The sequence below is a fragment of the Rhinatrema bivittatum genome, chromosome 5 (genome assembly GCF_901001135.1).
Source record: "Rhinatrema bivittatum chromosome 5, aRhiBiv1.1, whole genome shotgun sequence".
Taxonomy (NCBI): Eukaryota; Metazoa; Chordata; class Amphibia; order Gymnophiona; family Rhinatrematidae; genus Rhinatrema; species Rhinatrema bivittatum.
In genome coordinates this window covers 65,467,003-65,485,032 of record NC_042619.1, presented here as the reverse complement: position 1 = coordinate 65,485,032, position 18,030 = coordinate 65,467,003, and the positions used below count along the sequence as shown (strand labels likewise).

At 38.6% G+C, this 18,030-nt stretch overlaps 1 protein-coding gene across 1 annotated transcript; it reads left to right on the top strand.

Moving 5' to 3' along the window:
* The first annotated feature begins 4,689 nt into the window (after window positions 1-4,689).
* On the top strand, window positions 4,690-16,769 carry MMP1 (matrix metallopeptidase 1). The gene is made up of 10 exons (XM_029602422.1): window positions 4,690-4,858; window positions 5,721-5,962; window positions 6,072-6,220; window positions 6,336-6,461; window positions 7,751-7,912; window positions 9,361-9,478; window positions 12,293-12,426; window positions 12,547-12,706; window positions 13,592-13,695; window positions 16,043-16,769. Exons 1-10 carry the CDS (start codon window positions 4,736-4,738, stop codon window positions 16,141-16,143), a joined length of 1,419 nt encoding a protein of 472 aa, XP_029458282.1. The 5' UTR covers window positions 4,690-4,735; the 3' UTR covers window positions 16,144-16,769.
* The last annotated feature ends 1,261 nt before the right edge of the window (window positions 16,770-18,030 follow it).

The window sequence follows — 18,030 nt, the reverse complement described above, 5'->3', positions numbered from 1 at the left end:
CAGCATTGTCAATAGTGTTGTCTTCATGAATTATAAGCTCAGAAGTGCATGAAATGAATTTGTGTACGTTTAGCAGTGGCACCTCACATTGGACCAGCATGAAAATTAGCCAAACGTGTATATAAGCTTTCTCATTGCTGCCATGATGGTTATGTTAATGTTGGTCTTAGGAACGGGATGGTGCGTGGGGGTGCGACCTGCTGACATGCTATCAGGAGTGGATACTCTAGAAACCTTGGTGCTGGTTTTAATTTGTCCCAAAACTCTTTAAAGAACATGAATATAAAAAAAAAAAAAAAAAGAATATGAATATAGTTTTTGCTTTGCCTCTGCTGCTGTTACTCATTTTAACAAAAATGTATCAGTACATGAGAGCTAGCCCGATGGCTCAGTGCTCAGATGCTCCATACAATAAGGGCCTGGGTTCAATTTCCAGGGCATTTCTTCTGCATCCCAAGCTGGCCAGGGCTGGGGATGCTACAGAGAGAGCATTCACAGCCCATGCAGAGAAGGAGTCCCAGTCATTGTGCAATGCTGACACCTAGTGACCGGATTTGTAAATAAGTACATAAGTTAATAAGTTAATAATAATAAGTTAGTACGTTAATAATAAGTTAATAAGTAAATAAGTAAATACGTTAAAATTGTAAATAAGTTCTTTCTGCTGTTATGGTTGTTCCTCTCTATTCGTTCATTTCCGCACTTTTCTCCTTCCTCTCTTCTATCACTCCCGACCCCGTTCCCTTTCTCGCCTGCTCCTGCCCCCTATTCCCTGTTCATTGTAATTCCTCCTTCTCTGAGTTAATTGTAAACCGGCGTGATGTGTCCTACGAACGTCGGAATATTAAAAAGCTATTAAATAAATAAATAAATAAATAAATAGATTTGGGCCCTATCATTACAGGGTTCTAGAAGGAGCCTGGAACTGCTGCTGAAATGACTGGGTGAAGTAAGTTTGGAGGCGGTATGAAATAGGGAGGAATGAAAGAAGGCTCATGGTGGTAGAGCCCTGTCCTAGTTCGGATTGAGCTTGAAGCACAAAGGAGCAGGAGGATTCTGCAGGGCCCTCCAAAAGCCACCAGGACATTACCATTGCTGTGCAGGGTAAATAGTAAGTTAAATAATATTACCGTCAGACTCTCACAGGTAGATTTTCAAAAGCCTATGGGGTAGATTTTTAAAGTTATGCGCAGGCGTAGATTTGTTCGCGCAACCTGACGCGAACAAATCTATGCCCGATTTTATAACATGCGCGCGCCGCCACGCACACGTTATAAAATCCAGCTTCGGTGCGTGCAGGGGGTGCACAATTGTGCAACCTGCGTGCGCCGAGCCGAGCAGCCTGCCTCCGTTCCCTCCAAGGCCGCTCCGATATCGGAACAGCCTCGGAGGGAACTTTTTTTTCTGGCCCCCACCACCTTCCCCTCCCTTCCCCTACCTAACCCACCCCCCAGCCCTAACTAAATCCCCGCTCACCTTCATTCAGAAAGTTACGCCTGCCCGAGGCAGGCGTAACTTGCGCGCACCGGCTAGCTGCCGGCGTGCCATTCCCCAGCCCCGGGGCTGGTTCAGGGGCCTCGGCCACGCCCCCGGAAAGCCCCCGGGCTGGCACCACGCCCACGGCCCCTCTCCTGGAACACCCCCGAATGCCACGCCGCCCCCGACATGCCCCCCAAGCAAAGCCCCGGGACTTATGCGCGTCCCGGGGCTTTGCGCGCGCCGGCAGCCTATGCAACATAGGTGCGCCAGCATGCAAGTCCTCTGCGCGTGTAAATCCAGCTGGATTTACGCGTGCAGGGCTTTTAAAATCTGCCCCTATGTGTGTAAATCCCAGGGTTTACGCGCGTGGCTGAGCCTTGAGTGTACCGGGCAAATTTTCAAAGAGGTCCGGCCACGTGCATAAACCCCGGTACATGCACAACTGTCAGGCCTCTTCAAAGGGGTGGGCCGAGGGCGGGGCAGCGCCATTGATTTCCTGGGGACCTCAAGTAAGTTCTGAAACAAACCAAAAAAAAAAAAATAGGTAGGGTTTAGGGGTGGTGAGGAGAGTGGAAGAGGGAGGGAGTTTAGGTAGGGGGTAGGGAAGTTCTCTCCCAGTCCGCTCCTTAATTGGAATGGTGCGCGCATGTTATAAAATCAGCGTGTCCATGTGTGTGCAGCGGAAAGCGGGCGCACATGGATGCGAGCGCATGTTTTAAAATCTACCCCTCAATGTCTGCCTGCCTGCCTTTGCCCATAGCAGATCAGTGTGACTGAATCTAGGAAGAATTTTTTATGTGATTTGGGAAAGTCTTCCTGTAGCACAATGTTGGTACCACCTGCTCTTGAGGACACTGCACTAATTGTTGAAGCAAACCGAAAGTCAATCATGCTGAATGATTTGGGAAGAGGCACTATTATACTATAATTCAGGTCCTTCCTTTTCAGTTTTTATTTTCTATTTCCTGGGAATTTCAATGCTATAACACAAAACATTTCAGGGGAAAAATGACTTTGTTATCACATACCGGAGAAAAATCTGTTTTCCACCATTTCTTTTTTTATAACATTGAAATTCCCAGGAAACAGAAAATAAAAACAGAAAACAAAGGTCCCTGACTATAATACAAACATACAAAAGTCATTACTAGCCACTCTGGACCTGAGATTCTCTCAGTGTAGAGCCTCTGCTGACATTACCTGTATGAATAACTTGATACTAGCTCTTTGTCTCTAGTTACATAGTCAGTGCCAGTCCTACATCAGTGTTTCCAACCCTTTCCTGAAGGCCCACCTATCCAGTTGGGTTTTCAATGAATATGCATAAGTTAGATTGGATACACTGTGTCTCCAATGTATGCAAATCTATCTTGTGCATATTCATTATGGATATCCTGAAAATCTGACTGGTTAGGTGTGCCTCCGGGAGAGAGTTGGGAAACCCTGTCCCTTACCACTATTTAAATTAAATTAAATTAAATTAAATTTACTTCAAACAGGAAGCAAACTGAAAGTCAATCATACTGGATGATTTGGAAAGAGGATGAGCAGCACCACTGACAGCAGAATTACTAACGCTAACATGAGGAAAGTGCATTATTGTCTATTCTAACAATGAAATGAAGAAACATTATGCCTAGACATCATAGAAGCAGTTATAAGAACAAAAGAACATAAGATTTGCTATACTGAGTCAGACCAAAGGTCCATCAAGCCTGGTATCCTGTTTCCAACAGTAGCCAACCCAGGTCATAAGTACCTGGCAGGATCCCAAGGGGTAGATGGTTTCCATTCTGTTTATCCCAGGGATAAGCAGTGGATTTCTGCAACTCCACCTTGATTAATGGTTTATGGACTTTTTCTCCAGGAACTTGTCCAAACCTTTCAATGTTATATTATAGTCCTCCGGGTCAGTGACATATTTTGGCTTTTGCTGTCCCTAGGCACTCTCTGTATCATGCCACCCCCTGTCCCTATACCTCCGTTTCCCTTCCTTTTGGACCTCAAATTCAATTCCCAGTATCTTCCTCTCCCCCCCCCCCCCCCCCCCCCACACACACAGCCTGGATCTATGACTCTCATCTTTCACCACCCCCAGGGGGATAGAATACATTCAGAGGTCCAGGAGGGTTCCTAGGAGGGCTGGGAGTGGAGATCCAGGATAGAATTAGAAACCTGCAGAATGGCCGAGGGCAAGAACGTCACCACTCTCAGAATTTTGGCATGCTAGCGTTTTTTTTGCATAAACCAAGGCCCGCTCCTGGTTTTGTTCCAGCTGCTTGTGTACAAGTTTAGAATTTGATTCCTTTTTGCTTGCTTTGTATATTACTGACATTCAGTATGGATTATAAAGAGAGGTTACCAACTACTCTGAGTGTTCTGGACAGCCTTGCGGGCACACAGTACACACGTTTGCCAGCTCGCATCCAGAGACACGTCCATTTTATTACATACGCACGCATATGCGTGCATGGTACAAAACAGGCTGAACGCGTGCACACGTGTGGGCAATGTTGAGTGGTGGGTTTTGGAAGACAAGCGCCGACGCAATTAGCAGTTTTCCCATTTCCAATCCCAGTTCGACCAGGCAAGGGATATAGACTTCCAAACCCCTAGGTCTAATAGCCCCTCTTCTCCCGTTAGCCCTGACTCTTAAAATGCTGCTGATATGCCTAGATTTTTTTTTATTTTATGACTTACACGCCATCCAGAGCAGAAATAAAGTTATGCAGCAGGGGACTTAGTTGCTCACTTGGGCGCGTAAGTATTTATGCACTGGTCTCATCGAGAAGTCCACAAATGCTACTCAGACCATGCCCCTCCCATTTTTAAAAAAGTTTTTTGTGCGCACAGTGGGCGATAGGTGCGTACTCGGGAGCCTTTTAAAATCCATCCGGTGCACGCCGGCCCAACGCGTGAGTGTATCTCCCCGTTTTGCTGCGCACTGGGCTTTTAAAATTCACCTTTACTGTATGTCCTGTAAACAACACCAAACATTGCAAAACTGGAGTGGGCAGACTGAGTGTGAGTGTATGTATGTGTGTGTCAGAGGGGAGCAGTCTTACCTCACCTTATTGTATATTGTGTCACTTTTTCTGGGTAATATTTTTTTTACAGAGGAAGTTGTAACCTAGCAGTCTATGAATCACTGTCCAGCTGACACAATATAAATAGAGAAAGGAGCAGGGAGAGAGAGACAGTAGACAAGTAGAGACTGAATAGAGCAGTTTGGCACTCTTAGACAAAGCCTAGAGCAATGAAGATAAATATCAGAATGAATTGCCTCCTGGTTCTGTATCTCTTTTATATTACATTTTCTTATGCTTTTCCTGCAGTACCAGAAGAAGGAAATGAAGAGAAATATATTCAGCTTGCCGAGGTAAGTATATTCACATCATGTGCTCACCACGAATAGGTAAAGGTGTATTTATTGCTGTGTCCTTAAGCAATCTTTATATTCATTGTGCTCTTCTCTTGTAGGATAGATATATTGAATATGAAAAATAAACATAGATATATAGATAAGCCTAGGCTTATGTCTTCTTAATTTGCTTGCCTGTACATTTTTTTTTCATCTACATTTTTATTCCAATAGCCACTAACTTAATTTCAAAGAAAAAAATTGTGTTAGTTGAGTAACGTTTGAGATGATCATTTGACAGTAAGAGGCATGTTAACATTATGGCTGAGGTACATAGTCTGTGCAGAGTTCAAAGAGCTTTCTGACTGGCTACAGATACGGGCACTCAGGATCTCTCGCTGCTGTAACTAAACTGGAAGCATTACAGCGGGACTGCGTTTGTGGTGACGTAGTAAGCCATCAGGAAACAGTTTATAACTTTAGTAGCAGTAGGGTGGTCGGTTTTATGTTCTATGCATGCATCGAAGAGATTAGGCAGAGATAAAAGTGGTTGAAAGGAAACCCAAAAAGTTCTCGGGTAGAGATGGTACCTGAGACTAAGAAATGTTTAAATTTGTAACCTTTTGGGGGCTACTAAGCTCCCTTTCTGGGCGATGTATTGCAATAAGGTGTCTGAAAAAGGAACTTTAATAGTCCAAAAACTGTCGTATTAAAATATTTATTTCCCTATTAACTTTAATTCCTATTTAACTACTTTGGTTTTTTTATTCTCAGATTTTATTTTTGCTCTGCTGCTTTCTAGGAAAAAAGAATAGGGCTTTCTTAAGTAACTTTTTGTGATGCTAAAATTTAAAAAAAGCTTTGTTTATTTTTTTCTCAGACATATCTCAAAAGATACTATAACCTGGAAACAGAAGTAAAGCATTTTGTAAGAAGCAGAAAAAGCCCCTTTTCTGACAAAATCCGACAAATGCAAGAGTTTTTTGGTCTGAAGGTAACGGGGAAGTTGGATTCCAAAACCGTGCAAGTGATGGAGAAGCCCAGGTGTGGGGTTCCAGATGTGGAGGCCTACAGCATCACCCCGGGACGTCCTACCTGGGAAAAAACTAACCTGACATACAGGTAGTGTTTGCATAAATAGCCGCTTTCATTTTATTGACTGATCAAGTTTAGAAGCTTGCATACAGTTGCTATTCATGTAATGACAGAACTAATTTATCTTCTTTTTAAGAATTTTGAATTACACACCAGATATGGCACAAGCTGATGTAGAAAAGGCAATTGAAAAGGCCTTAAAGGTCTGGAGTGATGTGACACCACTGAAATTCACCAGGATTTATGATGGTATCTCTGACATTGAGATTGCTTTTGAAGCTGGAGGTAACTAATTACATAAGATTACAATAATCTTCTTTGTACAGTGATTCATTTTGCAAGCATGTACAGCAGTTGGTGCACAGCAGTGATGTATTACTTTTTTTCATTTGTTTATAAGATCATGGTGACAATTCTCCATTTGATGGACCTGAAGGACTTCTGGCTCATGCCTTTCAGCCCGGTAAAGGTATTGGTGGTGACACCCACTTTGATGAAGATGAAAAGTGGACCAAAGGAACAAATGGTATGTTAGGGGTTTTTTTTTTTTGTTACCAATTCTTAAATACATGTGATTACTTTCAGAACGTTTGTTTCATGCAAGAAACAGTTCAGAACATGTTTGTTTCAAGCAAGAAACAGAAACATTTATAGTGCTGCTTTCTTAGAACTTTCATCCATTTCGTTTCTGCTGAGAAAAACTTGGGTCTATTCAACACTGTCATCTTTATAAACCAAGACAGCTCCATTAGGGTTTTGTTTTTTTTTAAATGAATTATAGAAACAATATCACCAAGATTTTGACTGAGCAATAATTGCAGAGCAGCAGTCACATTAGCAAACAGCAATAGTATGACACTTTCCTTAAGAGTTAAGCAGAAAACCCCTGAAAAAGCTAAGGTTATCCTGATTTTATAAATACTTGAGCAACACCATATTACATTACCTTAGCAACATCATATTAGACTGCCTTACAAAGCATACTAAAGCTGTAAATTGAGCATGTCACCATTACACTTAGGCTTCCTTTTGACATTATAAAGCCAGTTAACCCTCCACACCAGAAGTGTACAGTTACCTCCAATTAGAAAAAAGCCTTCAATTTGAATGTAAGAGTTCTGTCAAGGTCAATCCCTCTTTGTAGTTATAAAATTAAGAAAATGGAGAGATGCTTCATAAGCGGCAAGTAGCAGCGATGAAAGTTATCTGCTTAAGGTTGCTTTGTTGTCATCATCAAACCTCCTTGTCAGCATTTGTTAATACTTTTTTTTTATAATGCAATTAAAACCACAAACTTAACTGACTGAGATAACAACATTTAGACTTAAAAATCTGAGTGGGTGTTCTTTTTACTTTAACCATCTGCAATACACAGACAGGGACAGAAGAAGAAAGAGATGGAGAGCAGAGAATGGCATGATTGTGCATAGTTACGATGGTGGAAATTATCTAATGTAGACACCTAGATTATCCTACTAGTAATGGATGTTACATTAGATAATTCCCATCATTTTGAAGTTCTTCTATTTGTATATTCACTGAGCAAAGTATTGTGTGTGCTGCGTTAGTCCTCAGGATTATGTTGAAATAAGGTTTAGCAGACAAGTTGTAAGTGATAACATTTTTATTGGGATAACATAATACATCTGTGACTAACTTCAAAAAGCTAGATACAGATAAGCTAGTCCAATAAAAGGGTGACCCTTATTTCTGTATATTTGCTGAAAAAGTCATATTATCATATCTTGTAAGTTGTGCTACATTGTATCTATTTTCATGCTAAAATATTTCTCTTTACACCTCTTTTCCTGTTAGGATACAACTTGTTCCTTGTAGCTGCTCATGAGTTTGGTCATTCACTGGGTCTCTCTCATTCCAATGACCCTGGTGCTTTGATGTTCCCAACTTACTCCAACGATGATCCTGATACGTTCCACCTTCCTCAGGATGATATTAATGCCATTCAAGATCTCTATGGTAAACAGAACTTATGCCGTTAGCATTTTATGTGAAAAATTTGTGTACAGAATTTTTCTTTCTATTAATGAATGAGGGTATGCAGTAGAGTAACTTTCATCTGGAATGTTTGAGAACAAAGCCATTCCAGATAAGGATGAATGGGAGATTTTCCAGAAACAGATCATGGACCAAAGCCCATGATTTTCCAGATGTTGGGAGTTTTCAGATAAAAGGTGTTCTATTGTAATTGCATATTCAAGTAAGTAAGCTATATTGGAAATAGCAAGATAAAATGTACTCTTTGTTTTGTTATAGTCTGTATCCTTCAAACATACATCCAAATATCTATGAAGAATTGTTGTGCCCCTGGAAATACCAGTTTTCAAATTATAGTAACATAGTATTGTTGGCAGAAAAAACCCCCCAAATGGTCCACCCAGTCTGCCTAGCAAGCTTCCCATGGCAGCAACTGCCACTCCGTGCAGGTTACTCGCAAGTGTCCACAAAGGCAGTAACTGCTGCTCCACATGAAGTTAACATGTGGCACATTTAAAACTAATCGGAGAAAGTTCTTTTTCATTCAACGCACAATTAAACTCTGGAATTTGTTGCCAGAGGATGTGGTTAGTGCAGTTAGTGTAGCTGTGCTTAAAAAAGGATTGGATAAGTTCTTGGAGGAGAAGTCCATTACCTGCTAGTAATTAAGTTGACTTAGAAAATAGCCACTGCTATTACTAGCAAAAGTAATATGGAATAGACTTAGTTTTTGGGTACTTGCCAGGTTCTTATGGCCTGGATTGGCCACTATTGGAAACAGGATGCTGAGCTTGATAGACCCTTGGTCTGACCCAGTATGGCATGTTCTTATGTTCTTCATATGTTCTTATGCAGGTTATCCCATGTGTCTGTTAAGGGTAGTAACTGCCACTCCATGCAGGTTACCCTCATGCCTTAATTTAAGGATAGTAATACAAGCAAAACCAAGCAACTGTCAAACCCATAACAAAATTATAGCAATGTTTTTACATGGTGAGCAGCCTTCCTGATAATTCAGTCAATGCTGCTTGAATGTTCCTTGCTTTGGCCTTGGCCATAGAAGGTTTATCCCTAATGTCAGAGTATCAGTACCCCAGATCATATAAGTAGGGGCCCAGCATTGGCTGTCTTCAGAATCCAATACCCTTTTTCACCTCCCCACTGTTAAAGTGGAGAGTGATGTTGCAGTTGTGTCAAGATCTTCAAGGCTAATTGGTTAAAAGTAGTAATTCCCCATGCCTTCTGGTTAAAGGTACTAACAGCTGCTCCGTGCAGGTTACCCCATGCACCTTACTGTTTTTGTCCTCACCAGCTCTTCCAGAAGAGCATTCCAGGCATCCTTTCTGTGAAAAAAAAATTCCTTATGTTGGTTCTGTGTCTTCCTGCTGGATTTTCATTTCGGGACCCTTAGTTCTACTTTTTATTCTTAGGAGCATCAACAAATCCTGTTAAACCTACTGGACCCACCACACCAACAGTCTGTGATACTAATGTAATCTTTGATGCTATCACTACCCTCCGTGGAGAAATTATGTTCTTTACAGACAGGTAACTATTTTTCATAAACATTCTCAACTTTTATCTTCATATACTTCTTAAGTGTTTAAGATATTTTTAAAGATTTATGTGCTGATCTACTAAAGAGTGTTATCATCTGCCTTTAATGCATGTAAATCCAGTGTTTTACACATATACTAATGGGCAGATGTTAATGAGATACAAATGAAGCACACATTACTGCAGACATTAAAGGTCACATATACAAGTAAGCAGATGCTTGTGAAAGAATTGCAAAAGTTTAACTACACTCCATTTCAGAATCTATTAGCATGTCTACTTTTCACTGTACCAACAGTTAAAGAGTTGTTTTACACAGCTTTGCATCTCATTAGCATGATTTTTGCATTAACGTTCTTGCATTCTAATTTACACACATGAAAAACACTTAATTTGCATAATTTAGCTTACATATGTTAACAGTACTTTAACATGTATTAACACTTACAAAAATGTTTATGCATTTAATACATTGGCCCCTTAATGATTCATCAGATGTCTAGTGCACTAATAATATCAACAAACATTATTTTCTTCAGTAATCACTGATTCTAGAACTATGCATTGGAAGGTTCTTTGCTGGAATGTTGATGTGATTTAGAATGTTAACACTTTAAAACCGCTGACAGCCTGCAGCATCCCATGTCCTCTGCTGGAGTTCCATTTTGCAGTAATACATGATCGGTTTCATTAAAAACCGATGAGGCTGTAGTGGGTTGCCATAGCAAGCCATCCAGTTCTGCAGGGAGACAACAGATTACTGGAAGTTTTAAATTATTGGCAACAGTCTAATTCCAGAGCATCATTATCCCAGGGAAGTAGCTTACGTCGTAGGCTCATGCCACTTATAGCTGTTCTCTGAAATTGTTTCCGAAATGAAAAGTCTACCGGATGCCTGCTAAAATAATTGCTTCAGTGGTTCAGAACTCTCTGTACCATCCCCAAAATGAAACACTGTGTGGCTAGACTTTTGCAAGGTGCTTTATACCTTAGAGATGAGGATACCAATAAAGATGCTGTTTTTGCAGTCATCGATGGTATACTATTATAGACTCAGGAAGCCCAAATGAATTGAGTAACACAATCAAAATTAATTCCTGATATTATTTAATTGGAAGAACATCACTAGCAACATTTTGGTTCTGAACCAATTTCCATCAGGTTGGTGCAGAACTGATCAGAAACAATATTCTCCCTGTATTTTGCTGTTGTTGCTGATTTCATTGGTAGATGGTGACTATATCCTTCCGTGTCAGCATATTAGATTTATTTACATGAATACTGATAATATTTAAGTTGCAATCCTTCAGAGTTTGGTATGAACTCATACTTGCTCATGGTGAAAACGATAAACACAACAAAACATAGAAGCAGAGAAGTGTATGGCAGTTAAAGACCTCCAGGATCATCTAGTCAGTCCATTTTCCCCTTCCTAATTCAGTTCCATCCATCCTCACTTAGCAGAATTTTCTGTCAGTTCAAGAAGATAAGAGGATAAACTGTCCCCAGTTCATGACAGACACAGGTCAGTTCAAAATTTGTCATGATAGTTTGTGGCAAGTTTGATGTAATAGACACAACTTTCAGACAGCCAGAAATCAATGTCCTCTGTGAGGAACTTTATTTCCCTTAGCACAATTTAAAATGATATGTCCTAGAATAATGGGACAAACCAAATCAATTAACAGATCATCAACGAAGGTTCAAAATATTCAATAAGTAAAAAAAAAAAAAGGGAACCTCGTGTAAACTGTTTATAAATTTCACAGAGCAATTCCTTCTTGAAAATTACATAAAGTGGAAAGTGGGGGTTTCATATATTTTTTTTGGTAGGAACCATCCAGGTTATCCCGTCCTTTTATATTAATCATCAACCAACCCTCCTTCCACCTCTTTTTTTTTTTTTAATGAATTGCATGAAGCACTGTGAAATTCATACTTTGTTAAAGTGCACTTGTATCGTGACATAAACTATATATTTTTTAAATTTAAAAAACTGCCCCAAAGACTTCTCAATATCTGTATACAGACTGCCTAGAACTGAAACTTAGCTGGATTAAGATGTAATATTTATGCCGCTGCTTCATCCAGCCCGACTTGCGCAAGTTTCGAAATAAATCCTTCCTCAGGAGTCAATGTTCTTATAACAAAAGCTGTTCCCATTTGAATCATCAAACTTCTACCATCTCATCACTCGGGCATTTCATATTCAGGCAGAAAAGCCTCCTCACCGAACATATCCAATGGCAGATTCAGGGACCCCCGAGATAACACGAGCCAAAATAACATGGCTGTTGCAGCTGGCAAGGCTACCCCTTCTCCCTTTCCCACGCTGCAGCCTCATTTTGTCACCCTTTTCCTGCTAGCGGGAAGAGTCTAGAGCAGGGGTGGGGAGAGGATGAGCCCAACTGGCCGATCCGGCCGGGCGAGAGCAATGACTTCAGCAGGTTAGAGACTCCGTCTTCTTGCTGCCATTCTGAATCAGTCTTCTGTTGCTGTCCTCCCACCCCCATCGGGCAGAAGAATCTTTATGGAGGGGAGGAGGTGAAAGGAGTGGCCGAGCCAGCTTGGAAACAAGTGCCTATGTTACGTTCATTAACACGTCTTCTTAATTGCGCTTGTTGACTGTGATATTATGTTTTTGGCACTGCTCTGACGTACATAATAAACCCCATCATTTTTGTTATAGGAAATCATGTTAGATTTATGGAGTTGTGATGAAAAGCCTGTAATCTCACTTTTTGATCATGTCTAGAATTAGAACTGGACACTCACAGTAATATCCGGCTTTCGTTTCTAAAATAGGTTCTTTTGGCGCAAGCACCCGCAGATAGCTCAAGCTGAACTGCATTTTATTAAGTCCTTCTGGTCATCCCTACCCGTTGGTATAGAGGCTGCTTATGAAAATCCTGAGACAGATCAGATTCTTCTTTTTAAAGGTAAAGCTGAATTATCCTTCATGCTTTTCTACTATTATACAGTAAACTATTTAAAAAGCTGAATGAATGATTAAAGGATGAATTCTAACAAAATGTTTCTTCCTGTACATTTTTGGACAGGATCCAAGTACTGGGCTATGAATGGATATACACTACTTCAAGGTTATCCTAAGAGTATCTACCAGCTGGGGTTCCCAAAAACTGTGAAGAAAATCGATGCAGCTGTTTATATTGAGGAGAAAGGGAAAACATATTTCTTCGTAGCTGACAAATACTGGAGGTAAGATTAATTAATCCTAATTTTCATCAATACTTGCAGTAAATCAGGTCCTCAAACTTCAGGCTAAGTAGAAATAAAAATATAACTGCTTATGCTCTACAGTGTACTTATATCTGTATACAGTATATTGATATCCACATAGTACAAAACACAGTGAGAAGTATTTGGCATTCTGTGGTAAAGAGCATATATAGGATGCCTATCTGAAAGAATAGATTATAGTCATGCTGACTTCCATATGTTTATTCCATAGATTTTAAATACTATAGTATAAGAACTATATTTATCCTAAATACTGTATTAATACAATGCAAATCTGGGTGATCAACTTTCCAATGCTATACTTTGAGCAACTGTTTGGGATATATATTATGGGTAAGAGAGGCATATTTTAAAGCCCTATTGAACTGTACTGGAATGGGTGATTTTTTTGAGGGTGTAGCATAGAGGGCAGGATAGAATGAAAAACAACACTTTCTAACCAAAAAATGAGGAATTGTTCCTCCATATACAGAATAGTTAACCTTGGTAATGTAGACTCGTGTCTATACAGTCTTACTCATGTATACTCAATCATATTATAACAATAAAGCATCATCTATGGTTCCTTGAAAGTATTTAATTTTTTTGTTACTCAGAACACATTGAGGTAGAATATAAATCTAGTTATCTCGCTGAAGTTATTAGTCAATATTACAAGATGTTTCAACAAATGGTTAACAAAAACTGGAACATTCAGAAAACAAAAATGATCGAATTTAAGAAAGTGCTGCTGTTCTGGATTGAGGATGTGGGTGGTATTAGTTGACAAGTCCGTTAAACAGAATAATTTCATATTGCATGATTAATTTCGGCCTTTTCTGAAGTGTTATCTCTTTTCATTAGTTACGATGAAGAACGCAAGGTCCTGGACAAAGGTTTTCCAAGAGAAATATCTGAGGACTTTCCAGGGATTACTCAGAAGGTCCATGCTGTTTTCCAGAAAAATGGTAATCATCTTTCTGATTCAGTTGAATTTTTCATCAGATGTGAACATTGAATTCATTTTTAAGATTATTGGGATAATAAAAAACTCACTTGGGTTTATTCAGATGCTTTACATGATCAAAATTTGGTGACATGTTGGGATTGCATTCACTGGAAAAGGCTGAATTGGCCAGTCTGGTTGACTGATTTAGCTTTTTTTTTTTTTTTGCCAAACCCCCTCTATGTAGCTGTACATTAGTCATATAAAAGGTTGAAGCAGATCCTATTTTGACCTTAGTCATTCTGCATGCATAGGTCATGCGCTGCTTTTCAGCAGCATATAGTGAAAAAAATATGCAGGATATATACCATATGGAAAAATTACTTACTTACCAGAACTTCAAAAATTCTGAACAGCAGCTCCATATTAAGGCTTCGCCTCTTATATTTTTAAAGTTAACTGTCACAAATAAAAATCAAAAACGCATGTGGCAGATGTAGTGGAAGGGAAATAATGCAAAAGTCAGAGATCTAGTAAGGTCTGAGGTATTGAAGAAGGCAGGGGATATGGGCCATATTCTATGGGGTTAATTTTCAAAAGGCTTATGCTATTGACTGGCTAAATTTGTCCACCCAAATTTAGCTGCTCAAAAAAGAGGCAGCTGTATAATTTAGCCAGTCAGCATGGATTTTCAGCTAGATTTATGCAAATTTTCAGCTGCAAAGTTTAGCCACTTAGAAGGAGTTGAAAGTTTGACTACAGATGATAACCAGTAAAAGTACCTGGTTACTTTTGCCACTCAGTAGCTTACTGAAAATTGACTTATGTGTACATGTTCACTCGCCTTCCCATAGGTATCTTACATATTCTGAGGATTTACATTTACCTCTATTTACTTCTATCCCTCACCACAATCTACAAGAATATTCATGGACTGGCTCCACTCCATTTACAAATAGCTCTTAAAAAACACTCCTCCAACAGACCCATCAGGGAAGCATATAGAGAATATCTACAGGTACCACACAACAATACCACCCAACATATAACATTGAGAGATCGGGCCTTCTCCACAGCAGGTCTCCCACTGTGGAACTCCATCCCCCTAGAACTAAGACAGGAACCATGTCTTCAAACCTTCAGGAAAAGACTGAAAACATGGCTGTTCTTGAAAGCATTTCCGGACCCTTAAAGATTCTCTACCATCAAATGCAGCATTACTGATCATTTCCTATTAAACTGAAACAGTCTCTATCTACCAATCATTACAATGTTTTACTTCTCGTTAAACTGTTTATCTTTCCTCTAACTCTAATCCCAGTTAGAATGACCCCGTTTTATTGTAACTTTTTTTCTTCCATGCACTTGTTTTACCTTTTAATGTATACTCTTATGTTATTAGTTATTTACGTTATAATGTATTTCTCACCCCTTGTTTTATGTAAACCGACATGATACGAACTCCGTGAATGCCGGTATAGAAAAATACAAATAAATAAAAAATAAAAATAAATTAGAGCATATGCAGAAACCCTGCAATATACTCAAGAGATATCTTCATGCAGTTTTTTCCAATATTTCAGAGTTCTGTATATCAGAACCTATTTTCCCATTGACCTTCATTAAAAACCTGGAGATGTGCTCCTATGTGCTTCCAGGGAGGTACCTCTGTAACATTCCTGTACAACAAAATATACATCCCACAGGATATCCTTTGATGCAGAACACTATTTTTAGTTATTTTATCAGTTGCTTTTGACTCTTTTTGCTACTTTTCATGTTCTTTGTTTATTTTTTTTTCTTCTAACAATTGTATTACAACACGTCTCCATTTTATAAATGGAGCTTAGGACCTAAAAAGTCAATTCTGTTAAAGTAAGATTCCGTTGAGTGAGTTGCGTGAGTAAATTGAATGAGTATTATGAGGGGTTGCTGTATTAGGGACTCCAAAACCTGAACAAATTCTTCCCGAAATTTTGGGAAAAATTCGGTTCCAGGTTAGTGTGTTCTAACCCGAAATTTGGGTCCCTCAAATTTCAAAGGCCCAAACTGTGGGAAATACAATATTTCCTGCGGCGGGCTGAAAACGAAGCACATCCCTATAATTTATACTGACTAGCTACATAAAAAGAAACCTATAGCATGGATTTGCTTTACTGTAGGTAATGACAAATTAACAACCTCTCTCCCCCAATCCCCTGCTACCCTGCCAAAGACCTAGTTTAAAAGCAGTTTTGGAGTGAGGTCACACTGGTTAAAGTTTATCTAAATCCTTAATTAGGTTAGACACTTTGGAAGATATAACATAGAGTTTATCAATAGAAATTGTGTTATATTCTCTAATCATATCTATTGCTTTTTTTCCCTAGGATTTCTCTATTTCTTCAGTGGCAAATGGCAGTATCAGTTCAGTATTAAATCTAAAAGAGTTATGAGTCTCTTGAAGAACAACAGCTGGTTAGGCTGCTAAGAACACTGAAACACATGGTGTGATGTAGCACATGACAGGAAAAAATGTTGTTATGGCATTATTTTTTACAGTTGGTTGCATATTCTTAAATGATTGATGGTGGTTCATATTTTAAGATAATTCCATTAATTATAAGTATTGCATCCAGTTGTATTACCTCTCCTATTTATTACTTCCTTAAATAACCCCCATGCAAATGTTTTGCTTCTCGTAGTTTGATCATGGCAATTGTTACTTGATTACTGTTATTGCTATTTTCGGTAGTCACCTAATAGGCATTTCAGTTAAAAGCAAGATAGAACTATATTATGGAAAGAAACTGATTTACATAGTTGAGTGCTTTTACAAGACTGTATAACACTTCAATTCTTCAGGCATAAATTGAAGTAAACCAGAGCGTATACAAATTGAAGTTGGTTTATTGCAGGTCATTGTTTTCACTTCCATGTTGATTTATAGAATATGTAGAAATTGTATATAGAGCTTCTGTATATTTTTTGGTGTTTAATTTATAAATGTACTTGTTTGTTTTTTTTAAGCTATTTTAAGGTCTGATTTACTAAAGCTGAATTGTATTTTTGGATTCTTTGTATTTAATATTGTCAATGAGAAATAAACTATTTAAAGTTGGCTATACAATTGCATCTTTTTTTATAAATGTGTTTAAGTATCACACTAAAGAAAAATAAACACTGTATAATGGATTTCTCACTTTTTTCTGCAACACACTTAATTATAGGACATTGCTTAAAAATTAAGGAAAGTAGTATAATGCCAATTACACTACTATGGAATCAGAAATTAGATTATATTTATGTTAAACCCTCGTGATCAGTCCTTTTATCAGGAATAATAACACAACTATCAAAAAGTGGTATTGGTGCTTTGGGATGTTTTATTAAATTATTTTGCTGCTGATAAAACACTGATATTAGCTGAGCTTTTGATAAGAGACAAGAATCAAATCATGGTGAAAAGAGCAACTGTATTTTTTCAAACAAGAGGCTAATCCTGCTTTGATCATGATAATAACATTTTGTCTCCCTAATGGGGGTCAGGTGGAAGGACATTAATTCCCATATTGTGCAAGATCTTTATCTCAGCTAAAATTTCTAATGTACGGCCGAGAACACTTAAATCTTTGCCAGAAAGAGGCCAAGAGGTTATTAGGTGGAATGTACGTAGAATGGGATATGGTAATTGAGAGAACACAATTCACACAAATTCACCAACCATTGCCATAGCTAAACTTTTAAACATTCATTACTCTAGCAGAAAATATTAAATTAACTAGTACAAAAATATTTCGTTAGTCAACCAGACAAAAGAATGTTTTTGTTGTTGTCAAGACTTTAAAATATAACAGTCTTAGGCAAATGAAATTTTAATGACATGCATTTTCTTTATAAGCCCTTTAAATGTTTAGTTAATTTAAAAAAGAAGTGATTGTGCAAAACAAAGCATGTGAATGCATAAAAAGTTCACTCTCATGTGTGCTTTATCCTTGAAAGAGAACGTCATGTTAAGTTTCAGTTCAATATCCAATACTGACCACTATTTTAGCCAAAAAAATCTTATGGATTCCAGTCCTCTCTGTTCATGTACATCTGTGAAAAACAGCAAACATTTTGAACAGTGATCTCAGTTACAAACTATTCTCTGGAGAAAATGTTTAACAAATATTGTATGGCATGGCAGAAATGACTGAACTGGTCAAGTAGATTGGTCAGTTTGGCCTTTTTACACACTGATAACCATTCTATGTGATGGATACACCCTCACAATAACGTTTTAAACTGAATCAGACGCCCAACAAAGAATTCTAAATTGTGTCAAGCAATCATTAGCTGAAAAGAACGAGTACAAGAGACAAACTTGCTAAGTATA